The sequence below is a fragment of the Orbicella faveolata genome, unplaced genomic scaffold, assembly GCF_042242905.1.
Source record: "Orbicella faveolata isolate gen_17 unplaced genomic scaffold, um_ofav_v1 contig_2, whole genome shotgun sequence".
Lineage (NCBI taxonomy): Eukaryota > Metazoa > Cnidaria > Anthozoa > Scleractinia > Merulinidae > Orbicella > Orbicella faveolata.
Window position 1 is genome coordinate 31,764,548 of NW_028301547.1, and position 27,214 is coordinate 31,791,761.

Here is a 27,214-nt window from a genome sequence, read left to right on the forward strand (position 1 = left end):
TGGGAGAATTTCATTTGCAATTTTTGGACTCAATGCGTCAAGTAAGAGTTGCAAGGAGACGCGGTGTAATATCTTTTATGAGGCCTGCATACGGGGCTTTCAAGTGGCTTGACTCTCGGGAACTGGGAAGTAGGGTATACAATCAGATTTTTCTACATCATGGTAAACAACATTAATCTTGGAAAATCTACCGAAAAATCAAAAAACACCACCAACACTGAAGCGTGTTGATTGCAAGAGGATGCTTTTTTTACTATTGTTGTTATTTCTTACACTTTACAATTTTAGCATAAAACCGTTCTTATTTTATTGTTTTTTTTTGTTTGTTTTTTTTATTGTATTCACTTACAGTACCGCGCTCTAAATATTTATGAGAAACGTTATATAACAAATTTGAACTGTTACTTGGCTAACACACTGTTTCAACATTTTTCACTGGGGACCGACATGTCAGGTGACGCGTTTACCACCAAAACCGTTTATCGCCTTACGACGTTTTTCTAGGCTACGAGTAGTCGATCTTTCACTTAGTCCGTCGTGCGTGACGCGAAAGAAAACCGCGAGAAAAAAATGGCCGCGCGAAATCCTGGAGGAGAGCTCCTCGCCTCGCTCCTGGCCTCCAGGATTTCGCGCGGCCATTTTTTTCTCGCGGTTTTCTTTCGCGTCACGCACAACGGACTAAGAGAAAGAGGGACTACTCGTAATCTAACGTTTTTCCCCCCTCTATGATAACTTAAGATTCAAGTCATTCATTTAAGCCTACTCGTACAGTGCGACCACTTGAAGTGGGGCATTTGAAAGCACATAAAAGTACGGAGATCTACCAAAAGTTTATCATTTTCGGATTGGCTAGCATCGATCGCAAATTTTGAGCGGTTTCTAACATTTTCGGTGTGGTGACTCCTGTGAGTTTTCAAGCTGAATGTTTTATTTGTTAATTATTATAAATTGACACTAAGGACAGGATACGTGGCGTATACAATGCGGAGAAATCGTTAGTTTACAAATTCAAGCTAGAAACACTTTTACTTGCCTAGAATAGATTTTTAAGTGGTCGGGTTCGAGAAGTCTGTACTTTAACGCTCTTTATCCTATCCTAAGTAATTACCTTTTAAAAAAAAGGGTTTTGACCCTACAAAACATGAAATCTATATTACACTAATTCAGGCTCCGTAATTAACTTCATCCTCTGTCCACATCCTTCCTTCCTACGAAATCAGACCCTGGTGAATTCCATTAAGCTTTCAACCCCGAACATGTTGATGACAACCTGCAAATAGAAAACATAATGAGGGCTCGGCCTTGATCATAAATTTATGAATGACGGCGTTCTAAGCTGCTTTAGTTAATCTTATTGTTCGCGGCAGTGTCCTTTGCTTCTGAACTTGGTTTCGATTCTGTAGCTTACAGGTGCTCGGCCAATTTTCGTTGTGGCGTTCAAGGAATATGCCATTCTTATTGTACAGTCAAGCTAAAGCAGGCATTACATCATGTTACCCTAGAAACCATGGAGTGTCGGTCTGTGTTCCTCTTCTTGCATTAGATTGACGTTTCTATATCGTTACGTAAAGAATTCGCGAGCCTCGCCAAAGTTGTGCAGAATAAACTTACATGACGAGCAAGACGCTGACGGCTAATGTGGGGATGGAACTTCTGAAAGCTTCTTTCCCTGAAGAAATACAGAAGAGAAGTCTTATTAAACTAAGCTTCAAGTGTGTGCTAATCGAGGATATGCTTTTATGTTTTTTTAAGCAAGTGGGTTCAGATTTGTAGCTGACCCCAACAACCTGGGCAAATTAGTTCAGTAAGAAAGGAACCTGGGGCCCGTTTCTCGAAAGCCCCGGAACCTTTTCGGGTCCGTAAAGCCATTTTTAGTTCATCTGTATCTAAAAACGGAGAAGTGTATACGCCTGAAACTTCTTGTATAAAGGGAACCTCTCTTCTTATCAAGAATATGTGCATAAAACAGCTCTGTAATCGTAAGGTTCGAGATTTTGCTATGGCTTTACGGGCCCAAAAAGTTTCCGGGGCTTTCAAGAAACGAGCCCCAGGCTCTGAGACAGGCGCTTCTGATAGTTCATTGACGTAATTACCGACTCTCAGAGGATAAGGTTGAGAGAGTTAATCCCTCATGTAGGCCTTATTCACAAGGTAATTTGGGGGAGCAGGGATGGCGCAGTGGTGAGAGCACTCGCCAATGTGGCCCGGGTTCGATTCGATTCCCGGACCCGACGCCATAAGTGGGTTGAGTTTGTGTTGGTTCTCTTCTCTGCCTCGAGGGTTTTTCTCCGGGTTCTCCGGTTTTCCTCTCTTAACAAAAACCAACATACAGCTGATTCCAGCTGGCTGTAAGCTGTGCTCCAAGGTCACACATGGACCGTATAGCGGCTGCCAGAGGCGCCAATGTTTGCTTTCGGTTCGACCTTGTTGAGCTGCGTCGTTGCTGTACTTTGCGACGGCGATTAGCCGCGACAATTATTATTATTATTATTATTATTATTATTATTATTATTGGGAACTCCAGGGGGTCTGGAGATAGTCAATTGCGTGACGCAGTTCTCGGCCACGTGGACAGTCCAAGCGAACACATCCACGCAACGCGCGTGGCAACATTGTCGCGGAAGACCTGGGTACCATTATTTGAATAGAAGTTGAGAGGAATTTTCTTTGGAATATGGCCTATATGGGGGTATTAACTATCTTACTTTAATGAAAGAGATCCCGGAACAAACCTGAGATTGGACAATGTTTCTTGCATTTAACCACCTTTATAGTTGAAATGTTGTGTTTGGAACAAACGTTGCTTTGCAGCGTTATTGAGTGCGAGTAACATTGGCGGCTCGCTGTCACGGTTCCGCCCTTCCCTGAACAATGCTTCTGACAATCACTTGAGTCGACAGACCAGTCTGTCCAGTTTACGGACATTGAAACTGTAAAAACCAAAAACAAGTTTAACCAGTCATTCCCGACCTAGCGGTGATCAACTTCACCATTCAAATGAGGGCAAGAGCAAAAGCGAGAGCGAGATTGAGAGCACTGAGAAGTAGAGCATGCAAGAGCAACAGCAAGGCCAGTTTAGCACCAGCTGTCTTCTCGCGCTTCACCCTCCAGGGGCCCAGGTCGCGAAGGCTCAGCCCAAGAAGACCGCTGGCACTTCAGACTAATAAATGTTTTGCTTCCAATCGTTTATCTCTCCCGCATCGCAACATCACCAAATTACCATTTGCGCTCTGTTGTGTAGTAAAAAATTTAAGTATGTTGTCAGAATAAACGAAATCGTCCTTTACAGTGTATTTCACGGCTTTCGAAAAAAAAATTACAGAATTTACCGCGACAGTGTTTTCACCATGCACCACCATTTGTTATCCATAGCGACTGGAAGCGTCAAAAGGCGTATGTATTGAGAACCCATTACAGGGGCGGATCTAGGTGGAGGGTGCAGGAGGTGCGCACCCCCACCTCTGAGATGAAGTCTTCTTCTTCGTATTCGCTTTTAAAATTTGTTTACCTCATCAGGCAGTTACGCCATTCCTCAGCGGTGGACTCCCTCCTAAGAAAAATCCTGGATCCGCCCCTGTATTGAAAGTTTTCGGGGTAGGGGATATTAGGGTAAAAATTAACGGGATATTAAGATCGCATAAAACGGGATATCGAGTAGGAAAACCGTTAACTTTTGCAACTGGTCAGGAATTAACGGGATAAGGGATATGTAGGCCAAACATTAACGGGATGTGGGATACTCAGTGCCCCCCAATGGGGCCTCAGTCTTTGTTCGAGTTATCGAGCGATACCTGAAGGTGAAGTCGTCAGCGTCTGTATGATGGAGGATAATCTCGTCGCTGTGGGTTCAGAAGTTGTTGGAGCGCTGCTGTCATTACGAGAAGCCGAGCTTAACGAATAGCTGGCGGTCATGGACTGTGTCTGACGTGTCAAAATTCCAGAGGGACTCAAGTTTGTTGCTTTCGTGGACGAGCCAGAGACATCTGTTTCTGTTGCTAGCTCCTTTGAGGAAGTGACATGAACACTGCTTATCTGCGACCCTGCCTGCGTTGCGTTTCCAGAAACACTGCTCGCCACCAGCGGTTCCGATGACTCGGCGGTAACGCTGTCCTCCTGTGACGCTGATGGCGACAACATGACAGAATTAGAAGGGCCGCTTGTCTGGGCCGCTGACTGCGATGATGTAGCAACTGAAACACCAATCGTCACGGTAGACGTATAAGGGACCTCGCTTGTTTCTATTGATTGCTCCGTTGAGGCACTGACAAGAACGCTGGTCATCGGCGACGTTGTTTGCATTGAATTGCTAGAAACGATGCTCGTTTCCGACGTTTCTGATGACCAGGTGGTAACGCTGCTGTACTGCAGCACTGATGATGATAACACGGCAGGCGTGCTGCTTGTCTGCGATAGTGGTACCGATGATGAGGCTGAAACACTGCTCGCATTTGTAGAGCTGACAGTAGCGGTAAGATTAGTTGTATTTGAAGATCCTTTTACTGTTGTGATTTGAGTTATTACAAGAGTAACCTGGAGAATCCGCAATGATGAATACATTTTGATTCTTAGGTAGGCCTGTGGGAAAAGAAATAAAAAAGAATCTGTTCAATTGGCGACTGAGCAAACCGAACTAATGGCTATGATGGAAAGTATTGTTGTCGCGCCTAGCACTATTTTTATTGCTTTATGGTAGCTGTTAATTGGAGACGGAGTGGTGATTTCTTTTAATTTTCCGGTATAAAGATAGGAACGTGATATAACGCTTTACAACTGAAAAGTTCTTTAAAGGGAGCTTCAATGAAATGCATGCATGTAGCTAACGATACTGTAATTCATGAACTGTAACAGGGGAGGTTCTCGTAGTCGTAAGATCTTGTTAATTCCAAGATTAGAGAACAGACTACATAATTTACTCTTCTTATCTGTATTTTCTCAGTGTCTTAAAAGTCTCACTCACTTGTAGGGGGGATGGGGGGAAGGGGGTTAATTAGAATAGGGGTGTGGTCATGACAACGCCCCAGCTATCCCGTTTCGTTATATCGCAGTTGAATGCCTTATTTCGAGCCCGTTTTTGTCGATGTGCGATGTGCTGCAACCACTGCGTACTTTAGACTACGTGACTCGAATGGATCGAAACTAAACACATTTCTTTTTTTGCTCGCATGCAAAGTTCACCGACACATACTTTTCAAGTACTCTCGGAGTTAACAAGCTGCTTTTAATCACTATTTTATTGACAACCTTTTACTCGAATATAAATGAGTCATGTTTTTGCATTATTTTTCTCAGAAGTGAATTCCTGTATGAAATTCTGGGAAAACTTTCCAAATTAAGGCATATAATGACCGGCAGACAAATAGTTCCTTTTTCTTTACAACTAAAGGTACTGTAACCCAAGAACCTGGAACAGAAGAGGATCTCAGCCATTGTCGTAAGCTCTTGCTCATTCCAAGACAAGAGAGCAGACTACATAATTCACTCGCCTAATCTACTTTTTCTCAGGACCTTTTAAAAATTTCACTCACTGGAGGGGGGAGTCTATTGGAATAGGGGTACGTAATACAGAAAAACATTCAGTGTTAAGGAAAGTGCTTAATAGAAATGGGCCTTACTAGAGGGAAGGCACTTGATTTCTGCCGTCTTTTCTGGTTGCTTCGTCCCGAGAAAAACCAGAAGGTGAACATGCCTGCCTCCCGCCAAGGCTTAGCGCGGTCATAACAAAGTGAGAAAACGTCAGGGGACTGGGTTGAATGCGCAGCTCATTCCGCCAAGTTTTTCTTCATATAGTAAAATAGGTGAGAAACGCATCAAAGGACCCAAGAACTCCAAGCTTGTTGTTTATGAACATAGCGCATGGTGGTAATTAACAGAGCACAAAAACGGAGTTTATGTCTAGTTTGGCCGCTGCCAGTTTCCGTTTCGGTTTGTACCAGGAGCTTAAAGGACGCAAATGCATTTACACCGCAATTCAGAGCAACTACTCCATGAAGACGTCTAAATACAAATATTTCTTGAATGCTCACACTACCATCATTTGCGTGTTCCTACAACCACTTCATTTTATGACGAAATAGAACACTTTCTCTTCCATCTGACAGAAAGCTGGACAGTTTCTAAATTAAATAGAATCGGTTTAGGGTAATGATCAATACGACTGGAGTGAAAGATTTGGTTCTTCCGACAACTGAAGCCCTATATGCGTGCTATAAGAACTTGTTCACTATACCTTGAAAAAGTCCCTTGCACGGCCCCAGTTGTCCCGTTTCGTTATATCGCAGTTGAATGCCTTCTTTCCAGCCAGTTTTTGTCGATGTGCGATGTGCTGCAACCACTGCATGTGTACTTTGGACTACGTGACTCGAATCAGGAACGAAACTTAACGCATTTTTTTTTAGCTCGCGTCCAAAGTTCATCTATATTCAGTTTTTCAAGTACTCTAACCGACAAACTGCCTCATCTGTTAATCACTCTTTTATTGACAACCTTTACCGGAATATAAACGAGTGATGTTTTTGCATTAATATTCCGAGAAGTTCCTGTATGAAATTGTGGGAAAACACACTCCAAATTAAGACATAATGACTGGCTGACAGATAGTTTGTTATCGTCTGTAAAACCGACAATTGTGGTGTTTTTCCGTTACTATAGTGACTCTTCCCAAACATTCGGTCATAGTTTGAACAGGTGGGCTTTCTGGTTTAATAAAACTTTCTGGTTAAAATTACCGTCGATTACAGTATTTTCACAATATTCAAGAACTTTAGCTTTGTACGTTATGGATCGAGCTTTTAAGCTGCTTTTTTCTTTTGACCAACTGAAAAAGTGAGGTTTTGCACCGCCTTAGTTGCAAAAACAGTTGAAAAGGAGAATGACGTATCTGTTTACTAAATATGACTCCGAGAGGTTCGTACTAAAAAAGTAAAACTTTCTCTCAAATTGACGAATTCCGTACCAATAACGAATGCATGCATGGAATATTTAAATTGAAGTCAACTACCACCTAAAAATTCTGTAAAGTTTAAAACTAGCTAGCGCGCTAAGCCCCGGTCAAAAAAGCTTAATTCTACTTGAAAATCTCGTCGGATTATGCTAAACATTTATTCCGCGCCTATACTTATTGACGTGGTCTTAAACTTTTTCTAGAACGTTAATACCTACGAGGGTAAAGGACTCCTTAAGTTAGTTTTCATAATGCTTTAGAACCCGCTTCACGGATCGAACTCCATTCAGTCTTAAAAAATATAAACACGTACAGTGGTAAACTCAAGTGATAAATACATTTAGAGCAAAGTGCAATAAATAACCATTTTCACGTTTATTCCGGCGTCTCCCGAGCTCTAAAGTAAAGGGTAGTTCAGCAGAGCCCTTTGTATTGCGTCCAATTCGCTTTTAATTTGAAACATTGAAGCACTGGAATAAAAGCGCTTTGATAGTTTGTGCAAAACTTGAGAGATTTTTAAGCGTTAATGCCATGGCTAAAAAGTGATTATTTTTACATCTGTTTGTTCGTTTTTCGTAAAGACGCTATTAAACATGATTAAAATCTTAAAGTTTCAAAGTTGCCTCAAATTGTAACGACATAACTCCGACAGATTCCTCGGTCTCCTTCTCACAGTATCTATCTGTAGTCGGTTACAACTGCCGTCTCCGTCGGTGAAATTCTTAATCTTACATTTAGATTTTCCCTGATATTGAAATTCAGGATGGCTTCCTCGAGTTCAGACAGCATTATCTTTCTTGGATCTTCTGTTATCGGAAGCCGGAATTACACTACTTTCAGCTTTGAAATCTTCATCCAGTCTTCGTCATGATTTGAACCCTTTCAGTTATTTTACCAGCGCAAGCAACTGGTCGCTTTAAAGCGCAATTTGTTATTTCTGTACTGCGCAAAATGACCTCAAAATTTGGTGACCATTTTCTTCAAAACAATGACAAAAATTAATTACTTGTGTGAAAACGATTCTAAGGCGTTTTTATTGAAATTTTGGTTTTATTGAAATCTCAGTTACCTCAGGTGGTTTAATACAACTATAAGATGTACTGCCACGAAGATGCCGCGTACAAGTTGAATTAACTTTTCATCTGACATATCGACGGTTAAATTGCAATATCTCTCAGTTCAGCTGCGGCCATATCGTTTTGAATTAGCGCAGGCTTTCGTTTCGTTGCACTCGGCTAATCAAATCTTGTACGACTGAAGCCTAGCTGAAAACCTTACAGTGAAATTCTACGACGACTACAAATTTGTCAAGCCCTTTGCACAGACGAAATATGCAACTTGGCTATGTTTTTGCACCCATCTGTCAAGCTAAATGACTGAGTGAGAAAAATTGAAACACATAAGAAATTTGCATGTTTTTTTCCAAACCGAAATGTTCCATCTTTTTATCCTTATTGATTCCAACTGGTCCTTTAACTAAGTAAAACGGTACGTACACAAGAAAACAAACACAGGATAGTACCTCTTTGAACATGCAGATTTTATACCAACACTTTTCCAAGCGCTTTCGCTGTCTTCTAATACAATGCCCGTTTTATTTCCCGTGCCGCGACTAAAAATATTGTTGCAGCTAATTTCAGCTTATATTTGCTCCTTATCTAAGCCTGTCGAAGACGCTTTTTAAACGCTTGGGGTGTGAAGAACTGCACCTTTTCGGTCGGGTACAAAAACCATCGAAAACTTGAACTCGCTGGTCCGTACGAATGAAGAAACTTTTTCGCCACAAAGAAAGTTGTTTCCTCGATTTAAGAGCATTAATAAAATAGTTGATTACGGCGAAATCAATATACTATGACATTGTAATATCATACTGAACTTTCAGTATTATGCACATATTCATGTCTTCTTCATTTTACAGAACCATATACAAATCGTGCTCACTACGATCTTACCTCTCAAAGAAGCAAAGTCGTTCTTCAGTAAGAACTGAGATAGAAAAGCCTCTCCTTTTTTGACCGTTTGGTCCGCTCGTGATCTGATCGTACAAATTGGTTTTTTCTTTGGCTTTTTTAGAGCATAAACTTACGAAAAGGACTCCGGTTTAAGTCGCAAAATTAACTTCCTTGGACTCCCTTCTGACCATCTGCTTGATCTGGCAGCCGGCCCTGAATGCTAAGCAGCAAGTGGAAATTTATTTCACGTTTACAAACGGGAGGCTCGGCTGTATATTGTGACAAGTTATTCTTGCACGGCTACTTACATATTGCCATGAGAAACTGTCACTACATACCGCATTTGAATGGCTTCAGCTGTCTCTTACAAATGGGTTTGACAACTTGCTTAGACGTTGTCAATTCTGATGTATAAGTAGTCTGTGTCTTGTTCTTTTGTTCCGGCGTAGTCTGTTTGAACTGGATTATGTTTTTATCTTGTGGCCAGCTTCGTCTATATGAAAGAATGGCTGGAAAGACTTCCTTTGATACAAGCGATAAAGAACAAATATTACCACATGAATAGAATTTCGTATCAAGGTATAAACTCAACCCTAACGTTAACGAACATTTGTTACTAAACTTCGTTTTTTGCCGACAATAACACCATTTTACCATAAATCATTATGCATAGTCTTATTAAATTATGAATTCTGCTATTAATTCCCTCTCCTTTATAACTACGGATCTGCATCTTTTGAAGTTAAAACAACTATAATTCTTTTCAAATCGTTGTTTAGTATGCGTGAAAACATGAATGTTTACATAGGAAAGTGTATTACAATGGTCGTTAACAAAGTGACGAACAGAGCTGCAAAGTGAAGAATAGATTTTTTAAAATTACACTACGTAGCACATAGCTCGCTTATTAGTTCACTTTTCACTCTCCGTTTGTTTCTTTTTTCGAGAATTGATATTTTAAAAAATCGCAGCATTAAGCTCCGATATTAATTTAAAATAGTTTATTTTTGCAAACAAATAAAGGTGGGTTTACGCCATTCAAGTATCAATAGGACAAATTAAAATAATCTGTGGGATGTCCCGGTTAACCTCCTTCGCCATTGTCAAACAATAAATGTTGTTAGCAACAGGTATATCAATCAAGAAGCTGTAGCGAAGCAACATTGCATAGAGATTATGAAAATGTCGGAACAATAATAATAAAAAAAAGTTTGTTTGAGTTCTATTTCATTCATTTCCTTTATGTATTTTACTAGATACATTTATGCCCTTTACCAGATGCCAAAGTCCAAAATCAACGAACCATGTCGTTCATTCTAAAGTGACTGAAGAGGAATGAGTTCAGCCAGATTAAAAATAATGAATTGTTCGATTAAGTCTACTCTTGAGAAAAGAATCTCTTTTGAACACCCCAAAGAGGACAGTGAGTGATTACGAAGTGGACAAGGCTCTAAATGAACACTTTACCTTTTGTTAAATTAATTGTTACATTTATCCTCTTAGCAAAGCGTCTCATTATAACTTATTCTTTTTAATTTCATTTCGCAACAGTCCTAATTAAATATCTCACTCCGTTTGAGTTACTAAAACCAACAGCGAGGACAAGAATGAAATTATCAGTTTGGCAAATTTCCACAGCCCCGACAAGGAGTTCTGACATTTAAGACCGAACAGAAAACTTATTTTTGACAGTGTTTAAGGGGGTATGGTTCCCTAAAATATGGCGATGTTCATGAAAAATTCAATTTCTTGGAAATACAAGACTTAAGACCCTTGAGGACTTGTCAAAAACATTTTGAAACGATCTTGCCGAATTTCCTTCCAGATGAGTGTGAAATTTAAGGAAAGTACACAGTGGTATAAGTTTTTTCACGTGGCAACGGCCATAGCAACCACTGTTTACTATAAGAACGTGACCAAAAATATAGATTATTTTTAACTTATATGAACGAAACTATTTAGAAAAAACTTTTAAGACATGCACAACTCGATTGGTATAATTATTTGTGAAAAGCTTTGCCTCGAATTGCCATCACAGGCTCATTCATTTCCCTTATGACAAGAAATATTTCCCACAACTGCGGTAACTTTTTACAAAATAGAACAACCATTGCACCCCCTCCCCCGAGATCCAATCTGCACCCCCCCCCCCACTATTTGTGGCTCGTTAAATGCTTAATACTTCGTGTAAGAAACTTAAAGTGCATTTTTCTCAAAAGTTTACTTTTGTACCGACTGACTTCGCGCCAACATTTCTACTTTGCAAGGTTTTTAAGTAGAATTTCTGAAACTTGGGGTCATCAAAGACCAATATAATAGTGTCGTGATGATATAAACCAAAAAAGTCGTAACATTTTAAGGTCTGTCACGTGACATGAGATGATTTGTCCACTGGGTGTGGTAAAAAATAAGGTTATTTCCAAATAAAGCTGTAAAAAGCACTGAAAATAAGAGTTAACTGTCAAAACTTAGGTTCATATCACAGAACAAAACAGAAACTTACATGATATGCTTATTTGACAGTCAATTCTTGTTTTGTAAAAGAGCAGGAAGTGTTGGCGTCAATACTATAAAACACTCTTCAAAAGGCTGTGGCTGGTTTCCATAGCAACCATTTTGAGTAAAACTCTAGAAATTTAATTTCTCTTCTTGAGTGCAATAGCACACAATTGATCTTTCTTCACCATATTTAAACAAACGTTTTGGTCCATAAATTAGCCGAAGTTTATACATAGAAAAAAAAGTAGCCACACTTTTTAAACCGACCCTTTGAATTTCCGAAAGGAAGCCAGGCCCGTTTCCAGAATCTTCTCTTCTTCTTTCTCTGGGAAAGATGAGAAAAGAGCCTGGCAACGAATAGCCATTCTCGTCCCCAGTGTCCACTGTCTCTCTTGGCCGATGGAACCTTGCCACGAGGAAAAAGGTGACTACTGTCGAGCGAGCAAATAGCTTGATGAAAATAAAACCTCAGAAGGAAGGTAATTTTTTATTTCGGAATATGACAACGTCACACGAAAACCGGCAATATGAAAGGTGAACTCGGCAGTTTTGTCTTGGTTTGCACTAATTGTCTTATAAATAAACCGTTTCATGTATCAACGAAAATTTCCTTAGTAGGCAGAAGCTTAGACACTGCACAACGAGTAAGTGACAGATAAAAGCTTCTTGTTCAGCCTTCCCTTAACCATTCATATCGTGACATGGAATAAAAATTTTGGAGAAAATTAAGCTAACAAAGTTAACCTTCTAAATAGGAGATTTAACAATTTTAAAATAAACGGACAAAAACCGGCTCGTACTTTGTTCTTTGGAGCCCTGTTTATAACAAACAGAAAAATAATGACCGGTTGGGCTGCTTCAGAATTGTTCGTACACAAGTTTATTACAAGCTCTGCCGGCAAGCAAGCAGGTTTCTCGCATTTGCAAGGTAGTTTTCCCGGTTGTTATTGTCAATGTCAGTTAAAAGCTGTAATGGAAGGCCATCTTTCAGCGGAGAAGCTACGAAAGCAAAAATAAAACAAACCTTAAGTAGAACATCGTGTGCCTACCACAAGAGGTCCGAAACAGACCCGGAACATTGTACCAGTTTTTCGTTTTAGCACTGTTATATCCAACAGTCTATTGATATTATGATGAGAGATCCGTTTAGTACACGGTTTCAGAGGGTTTGCGCTAAATGGGAAGTTAAAAACTTGATTCCCCCTTGGTCTTGAATTAGAATTTTGTGTTGCACTAAATTTGACGTTTGATTGGAACAGAGCTTAATGGCCTCGCCAAGATATAGTAGTCAGCATCGATCAACTTCCGGGATATTCTGGTTGATATTTTTTGGCCGGCGCACCTCGACCGAAATTTTCCGCTCGTGAAAACCAAAAATAGTCTTCCGGCCTTAAGGGAGTAACTCCCTTGTATTGGTTGCTTTTCATTGACTGTTCTCACACCTGAGACGGTCACTCTTCCCCTACGTTGTCCTGCAGTATCTACGCCACATCATCCGAAACAATGTGATACCCCCCCCCCCCGGCGAAAAGCGCTATTGGGTAGTAAGTAAGTAAGTCATACTTTATTTAGCCAGGGTGGTCCATTTAGCATCATGGCTGGTATCCAGAGTGCCCTGGTAATGAATATTGCAATCATAAAAATTACAAATATACATATATATATAAATTATCTAAATCGCTAAAATAATTCTAAAAAAGTCGAACTTAAGAAATTAGGAAAATTAGGCTATAGAAGCTAGGGTAGAAGTTGTTGAGCGTATCGCACGCTTAAAATACACACCACTTGTCTGTTCAGATATCAATATATTCCAATTTTAGTACATGCTCTCAAGCTCTTTTCACGGTTTCGGAAATCAGCCGGTATCGAGCGAACCCTCACAAGCACCTTTTACATTCCGACCGAAATTTCCCATACAGGCCATACTTTGGATATAGCCAATGGTTCTTTAGTCTCCTTGAGTCGAAAGAACTTGATGAAGCTTTGATACACACAGTATATAGTAGTTTATAGATGTTCGGGAATTTGTTCCACTTTGAAGTTCGGTGAGTGCCCGACAATCCAACATCACTGCATGCCGCTCGGATGAATCCGGCGAGAGGGCCAGGTATAAAAAGCTGAAAAGACGCAAATTTTGCGCTAAATGAAAAGCCAAACAGAAAGCAGAGAAGATCGCACATTTTACGAACCGAAAGCCAACCTCACGAACAAAGACCTGATTAGCGGAACTTTCTAAGAAACATAATATATTACTATCAAAGCAATAAAATCAAAGACCCGCGCGCGCTCGCGTGTAGTGGCGCGCACTTCCGTTTGTGTTCGTGGGCTTTTGGTATGTTAAGGACCAAGCTTTCGAGTGTTCCGGTGAGATACAATCTTGTAAGTTTGACTGCGTAGATGACCGATAAGAAAAAAAGTGCTGCGGGAAATAACCTAGATATCATGTGTTTTCAGTGTAAACTCGTGCCTATTGACACTCCTGATTGACACGCTCGGTGTTAATTTCAATAGCGAAAAAAGTGCAATAACGCGTGACTTTACGGCTGATCGAGTGTCCTTCCAACATTCCAAGAGCTTAGTTGCTGATAAACCATATAAATGCCTGAAGTGAAGTGGTTTACTGGAGGAGGAGAGAGTGTTTGATTTCGTGCTCGAGACTTACTGACACGCGATCGATGGACTAACATCCCATCTCTGGGGTAGAGGGTGGAAGGAATTAATTAGCACGGGCCTAATCACCTACTCCAGCACCGGTTCCAATGAGCTGCCAGGCTTGGGAGCAGACAACTAATCCCTGCTAAAATTTTGAGGAGCTTTTTGTCAATCAAATCTTTGTCAATCAAAAAGCGCACAGTATAAAATCCTTTATTCAATCGCGTTGGGTTGAAACATCTTTGTAATTTAAATAGCATTTTGTGCCTTCTGGCAAGTTCTTTAGAGTAATACTTACAAAGATCCTCCGAAAATTTACCTTTCTCACTCCTCGCTGATTTCGAATCATAAGTCAACTTTCTTTTCCTTTGTTTGATGTAATTCCGATTGTAGACCGACCGAAAAAACACCATGAATTTTGACACGACCAGTGACAAAATTGCTTTTTACCCGCACCATGCTATTTACGTGGAATTGTGAACATTCAATCAACCGATTTACTTTACTTGTTGTGTTTGATTGATAAACCCATTAACCCATAACAAATGTCACGTTTTTGGTTTCACTGAGAAAAGCGTGAAAACACGCGAGGCATTTTATCAGCACAGCCTTCCTTTTATATCCCACAATGCATCACATCTTACGAGTTGACGTCATCACGGGAACGGTTTGCATATTTCGTTGAAAGCTTCGAGACATAAACTGAGTTTTGGCTCGATTGAGCCAGTTTTCTTGTTCCTTGTGTCGTAGATTGCTAGAAGGTAAAATTTTTTTGTACTTCGGGGTGAACACTTCTTGCCGTCCTTATGCGACAGCCGGGAATGAGTATTTCTACGGGCGATAAGGAATTGGAATTCGCCGACCCGAAAGAAGAGGCGACATACTGGAAACAAGTAGCCGAGGATTTAGAACGAAAGTGAGTATTTCAGGGTTACATTCTTCGATGACAGTCATACGATTTTAAAGGGGAAGTGATGAAGGTCTAATTTGATCATTTCTTTTGGGAAAAAGGTTGCAAGAAGCAAGGGATGAACTCGACGAGTTTCAAGAAGGTAGTCGTGAACTGGAAGCAGAATTGGAAACGCAGTTAGAGCAAGCCGAAGCCAGACAGCGGGAACTTTTAGCGGCAAAAACACGGCTAGAAACGGAGAATGAAAGCTTAAAGGTAACTCGAAAATATTAGCTTTAATGGCGTAAGTCTCGTTCCGCCAATTCATCTGTTGTTTAAATGAAAGTTTGTAAATAATGCAAGACTTGCTTCGTGGACGCCATCTTGCCTGTTGATCGAGTCGATGGTTTGGTAGATCTGTTTTAACTGTTCTGTTTTCTCTCGTTTACACAGGCGAGACTAGATGCGAGTCAGAATGAATCCTATCTTACAATATCGTCTCTTCAAGATGAAGTTGCTCAGCTAAAAGCTGTTCGAGAAGAAGTCCAAAAATATGTTCGGGAACTTGAACAAGCAAATGACGATCTCGAGCGAGCGAAAAGGTTTGTGGCAAGATTGAAGTCTGTTGTTCGGTTATTTTTGCAGCTGAAAAGTATAGCTAACAACAACATTTACACCTCAGTTTGGATCATTTCGCCATTTCTTGTTATGTCCTTATATTATTTTTTTGCGTTGTTAATTGCATTTGATGTTGCACCGGTCACCTCTTACGTGAAATGTCCTAATGTGGCTCCACCGAGGGTTGTAATATTCATGTTATTACACTTTCATTTGTACTCTTTGTAGCTAGCCACATAAAGTATGTCTTTTTTCCTCGGCAAGGTGTTAGTAATGGTCAATGACCTGCCAGTGAGGGTAATTTACTGCAAATATCGGGTAAATTTGTGTTTACGAAAAGTACATTTCTGGCATGTGACAATCTCGCGCGAGGGTCGTGCTTTATTCCGGAGGAAATAATCCCCGTATCAATTTCTGTTGCTATGCACTAAGTTCACATAAATTGGATTTAAGTTTTCTCGACTTATTTAAGAAATTTAAGCATAGCTGACGCCAATTACTCCCCCGAAACAAATTTTTTGCTCTTTTATTACGACAAAGTGGATCGCTCAATAATAGCGTGAAACTGCTTTACATGAATTTCGAGGATTAATATTATGTTCGTTTGACCTGATTGTATTACAAGGGATGTGGGATACATGTTCATTCGTCTATAAGCTATTTTTAATATTATTTCCTGCGCCTCTTTCGGAGTGTTTTCATGTTGGACTTTCCGCAATAAAGTGCTAAGGTATCTAACCTTGATAAATTTAGCGAGAATTTTTACAAGTCTGTTTTTAGTAGCAAGTGTGGGAACTTTAATTGAAAAACTCGGCGGGATGAAAGCAGTGTTTACTTGTCATTGTTTTCTTTTTGTCTTTGAAAAAAAGTGCAGTTTGTTTCTAGGAAAATAGAATTACAGAACCATGGAGGCTATTGTAATCTGTAATTGATGAAGTGAGATAATGGAAAGACAACATTGTTTGTGGAAAGTGCTACAATACTAAAGATTGATTCCTAATTTTGGCTTTATTTTTATTGGAAAAGGTCTACATGTTTAATTATTTTAGAGTTTCTGAAGCTTTTTCATGATTCTCACTAGTGAACGATTTTGATTTAGTTGCATGATCACTTTGGGCTAAAAAAAAATATGGACTGTGAATGCTGAGGATTCTTTGAGCAGCTGACTTTCGGTCAGCTGCACCGTCAGAAGTGCATTTACCACATTTACTTTGTTGATTATTATATTCAAAGCTTTTGAAGGTTACAAGGATGGTTACTATGTTGTTGATCATTGATGTACGATGCCAGTAACACTAATATGCAATATTGTACCCTTTTCATTTTAGGGCAACAGTATGCTCTTTAGAAGATTTTGAGCAGAAGTTGAATCAGGTAATTAAAGCTATATTATGTAATTTCATCTAGATGCGAGACTGTGCCAAAAAATATCCAAAGACATTACTGGTATTGCACAAAAGTGTTGCACAAGTTTTTTTTGAGTCCAACCTTGTATTTTTGAAAAGTTTTAGATCACTTTTGGCAACCATCTATTTGGCTACCAGTTCAGTGATTCCTAAGCAACACTGTCATCTGCTTGCAGTTACACTTTTTCACATGAAGTACATGTAAGCAGAAAGACAAGGACGTTTTCAGTTTCTCATTATGGATGAGACATTTTTGAGAGACGGATGTGAATCAGAAGTAGAATTTTCTCTTCTGTGGTGTGTGTTCTCGAAATTTCATTTAAAACGTTAAATTGTAAATGCTAAAATGAGAGCTTTTCAACCCATGCCATGCCGTGCCATGAAAATGAGACAGAGGGAAGATATTAACTTCTGGTTGACATCCATGGCTCAAAGAAGTCTGTGTTAGACTCTCTATGGTTTTGTTTTCATGTGCCAGATCACATTTGTCTTTGTGCTCGCCTCACGTGGGCACGTGTGCTGGGACATGATCAAGCTTTGTGTACTGGGAGGAATGAGCTACAGTGGCCTTATATGGCCATGTTGCACTGACTTACCCATTAACAACTGTTGTTTTTTTTTAATTCTACTCAACAACTGTTGTTTTTTTAAAATTCTACTCATGCTTCAGATCCTTTATGATTTAACAGTTGTACCTTGAATGTTGCTATCTCATTTTTTGTCTTTAGTTCTTTAATAGTTCTGGAATTTTTACATTTTATGTTATGTTTTGATTTATACTAAAGAAGGGATTATGTGCACATATTTTCTGAAATATTTCCTCTTAAATAAGGGTGATCAAAACTTGGCTTATATTACCCTGAATAAGTGGTAACCAAACATTCTGTTCGTATTTTTTAGGCTATAGAAAGAAATGCTATTCTTGAAAATGAATTAGATGAAAAGGAAACACTCCAAGAATCGGTACAAAGACTAAAAGATGAAGCGAGGGGTAAGACAATAATAGTTTATTAAATACTCCAGCTTTAGTTAATCATTGTTGTCATGCAAAGCCATTTTGCAATCATTTTTGGACTTTCAAGCTTTAGTGCAAAGCTCAAGTGGACCTCAAGACATGTTATGTCAACATTTGTTGGCTATAAATGCAAACATTACTTTTCTCATGTGAAAAGCCCAGTTTTGGAAAGCTATTTAACCGCGCGGCCATGGGCCGAGCGCGGTTCTAGGTTTACCCGTGGTTTATTTTTTTTTTTTTTGTCGGTGACCAGACGTAGACCTCCGCTCGGCCAAACTTTGAGTCACGCAACGTGTGATGTTTTTCCGCCAGAAGCTGTTAAAACATAAATACACGGACAATTTTACGGATATTGTTTTCTTTTTTGTGGGTAAAATATATTTTCTTTTTTTTTTCTATCAAAGCGTTGGATTTAAAGGGAATAATAAATACGCTGAAAAAAGGTATTACGTCAGCCATGGAATGCGCTGACGTTGCAGCTTTCACTTTCGCTACGTGACAAATAAGATCGTGTTTACTTTGCAAGTTTATTTCGGCAGAAGCGACGGTCATTAATTTATTTGTAATTTTCCCAGTATTTCTTGCGGTTTTAGGCAAATGAAGTAAATCCTTTGGCTGTTTCATCGCACCGAGTTCATAGATCGGAAGGAAAATTAAATATTTGCAAGCCAAGCAAAGAACTTGTCAGAACGTGCAAAGATTACGTCATTGATAGGGAAATAACCACCGTACTAAAGATAGCCGTAGATAACGCAATTCTTGAATTATGTGACTTGTGTGACTTCTTTGCTAACCCTTAACTCAAGGGAAAAAAACAATTAAATTTAATCGTGACTTTAAAGAAAGAAAGCGGTTTGTAATAGTGTTCGTATCTTCATGCCCGTACATATCCCGAAGAAAGTTCCAGATTAAGACTATTACGTCATCGGAGATGTCACAACGGCTACGACTGATGGTGCGATAATAGAGTTTGTGTTGATCAAGTGCTGTGATGTCTACAGTAATCAATGAATCATCAGAGATTGCTTTGGAATATGCACTGCGTTGCGACTGTAGTACTAAGAAAACAGTTAAATTTTAAAAGCGCGGTTATAAGATCTAACAGATCTTCTTGTTATCAATGTTCTGTGAAGCCAACCATGACTGTGCCCTCATTAATTATCAATGTGTTCTTTCTTCTAGAATGTTTCTACATCATGTGCACACTATGCCTGACTGTACTTGACTAGTTTTAAGTATCATCTGATACAGAGATAATATTTCATGTTGAAAATGCTTTTGAATCGTGATATTAGCCCTTTAAAATATATTTTGTTTATTTGTGGATATGATACTGTTTGATATTTCCGCTGCTACCCAAATGCCTGAAGGGTTCATTCTTTAAGAGCAGTTTTGGAAAATTATTTTACAAGCCAAAAACATAGTGAGAAAAAATGCAATCAATTAAATTATGATCAAATAAAAGAAACATGATCAAAGACTTTCATTGTTAGGTGATGTTTCCACAGTATTCTGAACAATTAAGTAACAAATGTATATCTTTGTTTAAGGTATATGATGTACAGGCTGTTATACGTTGATCAAGTTTATCTGTACATTTCAGGAGTTTTTGTAGACTGGAACATCCCCTTACTACAGCTAAAACTGCTGCCCTTGTCAAAGTTTGTTTTTCAGAGAACCCAGTTTGTACTGTTTTGATTCTAAAACGTCTTCAAATCAAACCATATTAAACCACAGTTGTTTCTGTAAACTCATGACACAGTCAACTGCTTCTGTTTTGTCATACCATTCAGTGTGGGGCTCCTTTATAGTTTTCCTTGCTGGCTTTCTGTCGAGTAGTTTAATGTTCATAATTTTATGAAGTAAAAAGCACAAGGAATGTTGTATAGTGTGACTGGCTTTGGTTTTAACCAGACTGACAAGAAATATATAAATAAAATTTTTTTTTTCTGTGAGTAGCAAGAGCAGACTAAAGAATACAGAAATTGTCTCAAGACTTTGGAAAGAGCTTGGCTGGCAAAATTCAAAACCAAAGCTACTGATATGTAATTGACGTCTGCTCTAATACCTTTTGATTATTACATGTAGACTGGACTGTTTTTTAACAAATTAAATGTCAATTTTGCCAAATCACATGCTGAAAATCCCATTGGAATCCTGTTATTTCCAACTCTCTAGCAAAACAAAAGATAGTTTGAGATGCTGGGGGTTCAAGTTAGCCAATAGACAGTCACTGAAAAAGTATATATACGGTATATCCAAGGGTGAATTATAGGTGCTTGTCATAGCAGGGAGTTCGCTATAACTGAGCTCCAGATAGCGAGGTTTACTTGTCTCTCAAAACGAGAGTCTTGTCTCGCGAGAGGGTGGTAACTGTAAACTTATGTTACATGTACAATTATAATATTAAGGTTTTTTTGGTCTCTCAGTAAATGAATCTCTTGTAATCTCTTTTTACTAATATTGTGCACCTTTTTTTACCTATTTTTACCTTTTTAATCTTATTTTTACTATTAATAGTTTCGTTTCCAGGACCCCTCTGATAACATTGTTTAATACATGTACACTGATGGGTCATCCTGTTAAAATATTTGTTGTTATTATTATTAAGATGTCAGCATGATATTTCTTTTCAGATCTCAGACAAGAACTTGCAGTTAAAGAAAAGGAGAAAAAGAAACCTGGTGAAGGATTAGAATTCACCAAAGATAAAGAAAATAACAAAGAAAACAAGGAACCATCAAAACCAGAGGGAACTCCAATGAAGACAGACACTGTGATTCAGACCTCAGACCCTCTTGTGAATTTAACAACTGCATCTATAGGAACCTCACCGCTTCATTCCGGCTATGGAAATTCACCACTAACACCATCTGCACGAATATCGGCTCTGAACATCGTGGGAGATCTTCTCAGAAAAGTTGGGGTAAGTCATGTTAAATTGTTATGCTTGTAACAACCATTCATTGAATATAATTAACCCTAACATTTTATTCTTGCTTTCTTCAATTTGCTTTGGGATTTTATTTTTAATGTGCTGATGAATCGTTATGTTGTTGGGAATGACTCACTCAACATACTTCCTTCTTTCTTCTGGGAGAATAGGGCCATTGACGTGTGTCCTCCACTCTGCTCTGTCTCTGTTGTAGGGAATGGTACAAACATGTATTAAATGTTCATCTCTTTCATGTTATACTCTTTCTTCTCTCCTCTTACATCTTGTCGTGCAAAGAAAAGGGTTGTTTGATTATAGCAATGTTAATTTTTTTATTTTTCGCTCTATCCAGGCTCTTGAATCTAAACTGGCTTCATGTCGAAACTTTGTCAAAGATCAGCCTCGAAATCCAAGAGGATCAACTGGGTCGAGTAGCCCCTCTGACTCGCCAAGGTAGTACATGTTTATAATTAAATATCTTTTTAAATGAGTAAATTACTCAATTGACATATAATGTAACAAAATTTTCAATTCTAATTGGTCTTCCTATGTAACGTTCACATCTTTGTTGTAATTTCAGACCAAGCAGAATTCCCAAGAGTAATTACCAAAACCCAGGAATGCAAGGGCTAGTCAAGGTTCAGGTTTAATAACAGAAAACGTGTGTGAGGAAAAACAAAATACGCTTATATTGCCACACTGAGCTGTGTTTTAGAGCATTCTAAACATCCCAGATGTGTGCTGGTGCAGTTGTGCCTTGACCCAAATGAAATTTGAGCCAATAATGTTTTGAAAAACAGCTCAATTACCCGAGGCTATACCCTTAGGCTAAATCAGGTCTTGTTCACTTTCGATTCATTACAAAAATGAATTAAAGGTGTAGGTCGTTCATGGTGTATAATGTTGAGCTACATCATTTCAATCCATAGTTTTAAATTCAGAGTAGAATTTGCGTCCAATTTGTACAGATATTTTGTATTGCTGTATTAAGCATTTTATTGTATCATAGATTCAGATTCAGGTAGCACAAGAGAAATTCTACATTCATTTAAAAAGGTGACCCAGAGACATTTAAGAATATTTAATAATTGTGCAGAATTACTGTATGAGAGCAAAACTCTGCAGTCATTTAAGATTTCCAATACTTCCAAGTATTTATTTTTAAAAAAACTTTTCAGCAGGTGAAATCTGGAAAGTTGTCGTACCTGTGCATACTACAATGGGCAATATGGTTTTGCAGGATTTTTTTTAATTGTCTACACTTTTGTTTGGACATTAGAGCTTTATCAAGTAGCAGACAAACCAAATAAATATATAAAATCATCCATCATTGTCGATTGGTACATGTGCATCTAAGCAAGAGTTGCCATGTCTCTAATGTAAGCGATGACAGTTGATGGCAGCATTATTTGATTATCTAAGGTAAAGATTGAAAATACAGGCAGAACACTAAATCTGTTTTCCCAACTGAAGGTCAACTGGTGTTTGTAGAGTCAAAGAGAGTGTGGTAAATCTGGTGTTTTTATTCTAGTGAACTACAACCTGGGTTCACGTTATTTAATAAATAAACCGAGTTATTGAAACTGCACTGTCTAGTATTTTCCCCTTTTCCACAGCTGCAGTGAACATCTAAATAAGGGTTGATGTGTGTTTCCAGTCTCATGATTTAGCTCAGTTTGAACTCCTTCTGGAGTTATCATTATGTGTTGATTAGTACATAAAATTCTGCAATTCAGTTTTGTATATGTTGTTAATGTGATCTAATTTAGGAGAGAGCTTTTTATATTTTTTAAAATAAATTACATGTACATGTAAACAGCCATATATGTATATATAAAAAAATATCTTTTAATTTGTGTGATCACTTCGACATCTGATTCATATTTCAAATTGAGACCCATTTACCAAAGGCATATGATAGATGGCAATTGCATTTATGCTTTGAAACATGAATTTTCAGGTTGAAAGATAACAGACGAGGTAAGATAAGATAGGATAACAAATGAACAGCCTTAGCTTTAGAGTTTACAATTCATTTAAAAGCATAAATCATGCCTTTGGTAAGTGTATTTTGTTTTTGAAATAAAGTCAGTTATTTAGGATTAACTACAGTTGCCATGAATTGACATAATTGCGTGGCATTGGTTATTAAATATTAAGGTTACAAGTCAATAATGACACTCAACCCTCTCAGTCTAAATGGGATACTGTTGCCACTTGTCTATCTAGGGAGGTGGCCACTGTGCAGCTTATGAGTGTGCAAGGACCAGCACCAGGTATCCATATTAAATAAAGAGAAAGAGAGAAAGAGAGAGAATTGACTGCATGTCATGTTATTCCTTCAGCTGTAAAAATAAACCCTGGTCTGGTTATCAGACAGTATTATTATTAGTATTATTGTTCACTCGTTGCAGTGATATTCTAAAAGTAAACTGTATGAGTGTGTTGCAGACTAAAGTTACCTAACTCACAAATATCCCTTGATAAGTACAATAGTGCCTAAATTATTAATTATTTTTCTTAGTACAATCTTTTGGTGATGAGACAAGTCACATGAGTTCAACGTTTCATAGATTCAAGAGGACAAAGTATCGTAAAACAGTTAATTTTAAACAGTCCCAAATGTAGTTTTTTTTTCTTTTTTCGGTGTCTCCAGTTCTTGTCTACCCCTTTTTTTGATTATTTTTTGTCTGCTGTTGAAGTAATGTCACTAACCAATTTTCAATATACACCAGTTTTTTTTAATAATCCTTATCATCCTCCATAATGAGTGCAATGACTTGTTCACAACATCACTACCAAGATTGTGCTAAGTTCTTTATCTGGATGTAATAAATTTGTTATATTCTGATTACCATTGAGCGATTTTTCCCTTGGGAAGGCCAGGAAGAATTGATTAGGCAAAATAATGGAGAACTTACAGACCTAATGCACTTTGGTGTTGAGTCCTCAGCAACACTCCCCCTTTGTCTTGGTTGCCCAAAAACTCTTTGAAGTAATAAACATTTACTGGCAAGAACCTTAAGTTTTGGAACACTAAAGTGTCTTGCATTACTGCAAACAATCAAGTCGATAATACTTAGTTGTTAATATACTACATTGGTGGATTGGGTGTTACCTCATCCCTTATCCCTGGGAAAATTCAACATCTGTCATTCAAATCCTCAGCTTTCAAAGATATTCCAATAAATATTTCCATTTGCCGGAAAGAGGTCAAGCATGCTACCTCTTCCTCTTCTTAACTGGGTGTTTTAGGTCCGCCTGTATACCATGTGTTCAATCAATCTTCCTCACTTTCTTAAAGTAAGCAGTAATAACCTTGAGTGAATTTTAAATTAGTGTAACAGTTAAAACTCCTCCACTTGTTCACACAAACGGTGGAGACCTATGCCTGAAGCAGCCCTATGGGTTATGAAAGTGTGCCTGCATAGAATTTATATATGCCACATATGCCCGTGCAAGATCAACAATGTAACTTGTATTACTAGAAAAAGGGACAACTGTTAATTTATTGAAATGTGTTGGCCTTGATGATGCCTTGCAAAGAGTGACTTAAGTTATCTGAAGAGTGTTTGTCCATGCTGTCTTGAGGTTTATTCACCAATAAATAAGTATAAACTGCAAAATATTGTGATCTGGTTTGTCTAGCTGACGCTTCTTGGAGATCACTATACAGTTGAACATCTCTTAGTCAACTGAACCGAATGTTGAAACTCGGGTGGTAGTTGGTCTGATTGCAGGGGTACCGAGCTTCCTAACTTCCATGCTAACCCATGTAATTATGAAGATCTGACCCCCAAAGAAACTGCAGGGGTTTTTAATCATTGCCGGACGCCGGGCAAATTGACCGGCTGTGAGGGTGATTTTACCCGTCTGGTTTGACCATGCAGAGGAAAGTCTTCCTTATAACAAAGTTCAGTTAATAATTTTTGCGCACCTGTGAAAACCAGGTGCCCCCCCCCCCCCCTGCTTAAAACATGAGTGAAACCCCTGAAACTGTCGGTTTAATGTCGCCGACAAGTAACCGACAGGCTGCCGACCGGTTACCGACAGTTGGCCTAATGTTTGGCCTTCTTCGATAGTTCGGGCGCTAAATGTGGCAGTGAGCACAGCAACTTCAGAGAGTTCACATGCCCATCCGTAAGCGCAGTTTTGGAGATAAATAAGATAGTTGCAGTGCTGCGATATTTTTTTACCGATCTGTTCCGGGGCCCGGGGGGGGGGGGAATCCCATATAAAAAGGACGGGGGTGCTCGTGGTACTTTTTAGGGGCTAAAAAAGCGGTTTTGTTACCTCTTAAGGTATTCATTCTCAAAAGGTCCACAGCGGGAGCTTTCGCGGTACTTTTAGGGTGTTGATCCGAAAAAATATGAGAGGAGATAATGTGTTGTTTTAGAATTGACACCTCTAAGGGGTGAAAAAAAACTTTCAAGCCAGGCCCACAAAACATGATTTTGGTACCTCTTAGGGGTTCTTTTCAAAATTTCTCACGAGCACCCCTGTCCTTTTTATATAGGAGTTCACCACTGGGGATCTGTGTCCCAGTGTTGTGTTTTTGGGTCCGGCAGTCAAAGTAATAACCAGTTGGACCTCACTTACTGTGCCAATGAAGGCTTAACCCCTTTTTGTAGAAACTAATCCATCGACTTGTAACCCTCCAGGAACTCCAGCATTCAGACAGATTTCTGAATTTGCCTGAGAGGCGGTCGGTAAGGAAGAGATTTAAAATCTTAGCCACTATTGAACCCAGACTCCTCTAAACATTAGAATCTGGTGCATCATATGTATGAAATGCTCGCAATTACTACTCCAGTCCTAAGTAATAAGCATCTTATATCAACACAAAACACAGTTTGGATACAACTTCTAAACAGAAGTCACTGATTGGTCAATTTCGTCATTTCGGTTAATTGGTAGAGATCATTTAAGCTTGAGAGGATAACTTCCTAATAGTAGCTCGAAATGTTTTTTACAAATTATATATTAATCTAATACAAATTAGGATACAAACTACAGTTACTCGAGTTTCACACTTGAAGCGATCATCAGATCATTAATATTATTTGTGTATCAATCTAATCATGAGAAAGGTTATGAAACGTATACGTACAATTCGTTAAAATCATTTTCCACGACATACTTGTGTTCCTTATTTATCAGTGAATGTTCTGGACGTTCTGGTCAAATTTCCTTTCTTCATACCCTATTTATTCATTTAAAGAGGAGGGATGCTATCGAAAAACGAATTCGAGTTTTTGTCCTCTAAAGATTTATAAACACGTCATGTACATGCCTTCGAGTTATACCATGAAAATCTGGCCGCAAGCCGATGAAATAACAGCTCCTCGGCTAACGTCAGGCAGCAAAAAAAAAAAAAAAAACACCTGAAAGAGGGTTTTCGCGCGAGAGCTATAGTGTTACAGTCACGTTCTCCCGGCCTATTTGAAGTACTCATACAGTGATACAAGGACCTTGGCCTATAAGTAAGTTTGGGACAACTCACTACTTAGTTAGCGACCAAACACTTTATGGACATGGCTGTTAGACGCTTAATGAGAATTTAAAAAGTCCTTGATCCTGAATCTTGAGATCTACCGATCAAGTCCATTGGAATGTGGGAACTTACGGTAAGGCTCTAAGAGCTCTTATACCACTGGGTGAGTGCTTCCCAGCCAGAATTATCTCATATTTTTTTATGCCACCCCCTCCCCCCCCTCCCCCCCATCCTTTCTAAAGCCTGGTTCTCATATGCTGCCGGCACATCTGGGGCAAGTCCTGAGATGCCGTTACGGCATATGTGAATATTTATCGCCGAATCATAATCTGTCCCAGGCATTGGCCTGCGGCTTGCCAGTGAAGTTGAGCTGAGTTCAACTTCGCATCAAACCGGAGATTGTCGGCGATTGTCGGCGATGAAAATATTTTATGTGAACATCATCTGCGGACGCAACGTACTTCAGTAAGACGATTCGATCCATATTTACTGCTGGAATGGTTGAAAATTGCGCGCGCCAATTCGATTAGCATTTCGCACCAATTCGAGAACGTCAGCGATCCATCGCAGATGCGCCGGGGACACACTGGAACAGATCGCCGAACGTTGTCAATTGCAACCGGCGACTACCTCGCAGGTGGGTCGGCGGGATGTGAGAACCAAGCTTTAAGTCTCTGGCCTCAATTTCGTTTTTCAGCAGCTCCTCCCACCCCTTTCCCCCAAATTACTACACGAGAAAATGGCTTGTCTTCCAAATCTCCATAGGCCCATATCCCAATCAATAAATTATGAATGTTTCCTAGTGAAACCTTGG

General features: G+C 39.0%; 2 protein-coding genes across 3 annotated transcripts; one reads left to right on the plus strand and one right to left on the minus strand.

The window, feature by feature from the left end:
* Positions 1 to 227: 227 nt before the first annotated feature.
* LOC110051573 (uncharacterized) lies at positions 228 to 9,395 on the minus strand. 2 transcript variants are annotated; one of them, XM_089288684.1, is made up of 5 exons: positions 8,893 to 9,395; positions 3,792 to 4,575; positions 2,733 to 2,930; positions 1,612 to 1,669; positions 228 to 1,270 (listed from the first exon to the last, which is right to left on the minus strand). In XM_089288684.1, exons 2-5 carry the CDS (start codon positions 4,555 to 4,557, stop codon positions 1,237 to 1,239), a joined length of 1,056 nt encoding a protein of 351 aa, XP_089144810.1. In that variant the 5' UTR covers positions 4,558 to 4,575; positions 8,893 to 9,395; the 3' UTR covers positions 228 to 1,236. The 2 variants fall into 2 exon arrangements, with proteins under 2 accessions (XP_089144810.1, XP_089144809.1); XM_089288683.1 differs by lacking the exon at positions 8,893 to 9,395 and adding an exon at positions 6,227 to 6,672.
* Positions 9,396 to 14,696: 5,301 nt separating this feature from the next.
* On the plus strand, positions 14,697 to 24,532 carry LOC110051537 (nuclear distribution protein nudE-like 1). The gene is made up of 8 exons (XM_020757575.2): positions 14,697 to 14,959; positions 15,055 to 15,208; positions 15,386 to 15,534; positions 16,879 to 16,924; positions 17,857 to 17,947; positions 20,608 to 20,897; positions 21,259 to 21,359; positions 21,487 to 24,532. Exons 1-8 carry the CDS (start codon positions 14,850 to 14,852, stop codon positions 21,554 to 21,556), a joined length of 1,011 nt encoding a protein of 336 aa, XP_020613234.1. The 5' UTR covers positions 14,697 to 14,849; the 3' UTR covers positions 21,557 to 24,532.
* Positions 24,533 to 27,214: the final 2,682 nt, after the last annotated feature.

Excerpts from the sequence above, each read along its gene's own strand:
- LOC110051573 (XM_089288683.1), bottom strand. The coding sequence starts at position 6,337 with ATGCAGTGGTTGCAGCACATCGCACATCGACAAAAACTGGCTGGAAAG. Across the intron at positions 2,931-3,791 it reads GCTGACGACTTCACCTTCAG|TTTCAATGTCCGTAAACTGG; the intron begins GTATCGCTCGAT and ends TGGTTTTTACAG. Across the intron at positions 1,670-2,732 it reads GAAACATTGTCCAATCTCAG|GGAAAGAAGCTTTCAGAAGT; the intron begins GTTTGTTCCGGG and ends GTATTTCTTCAG.
- LOC110051537 (XM_020757575.2), top strand. The coding sequence starts at position 14,850 with ATGCGACAGCCGGGAATGAGTATTTCTACGGGCGATAAGGAATTGGAA. Across the intron at positions 14,960-15,054 it reads GCCGAGGATTTAGAACGAAA|GTTGCAAGAAGCAAGGGATG; the intron begins GTGAGTATTTCA and ends TTTGGGAAAAAG. Across the intron at positions 15,209-15,385 it reads CGGAGAATGAAAGCTTAAAG|GCGAGACTAGATGCGAGTCA; the intron begins GTAACTCGAAAA and ends TCGTTTACACAG.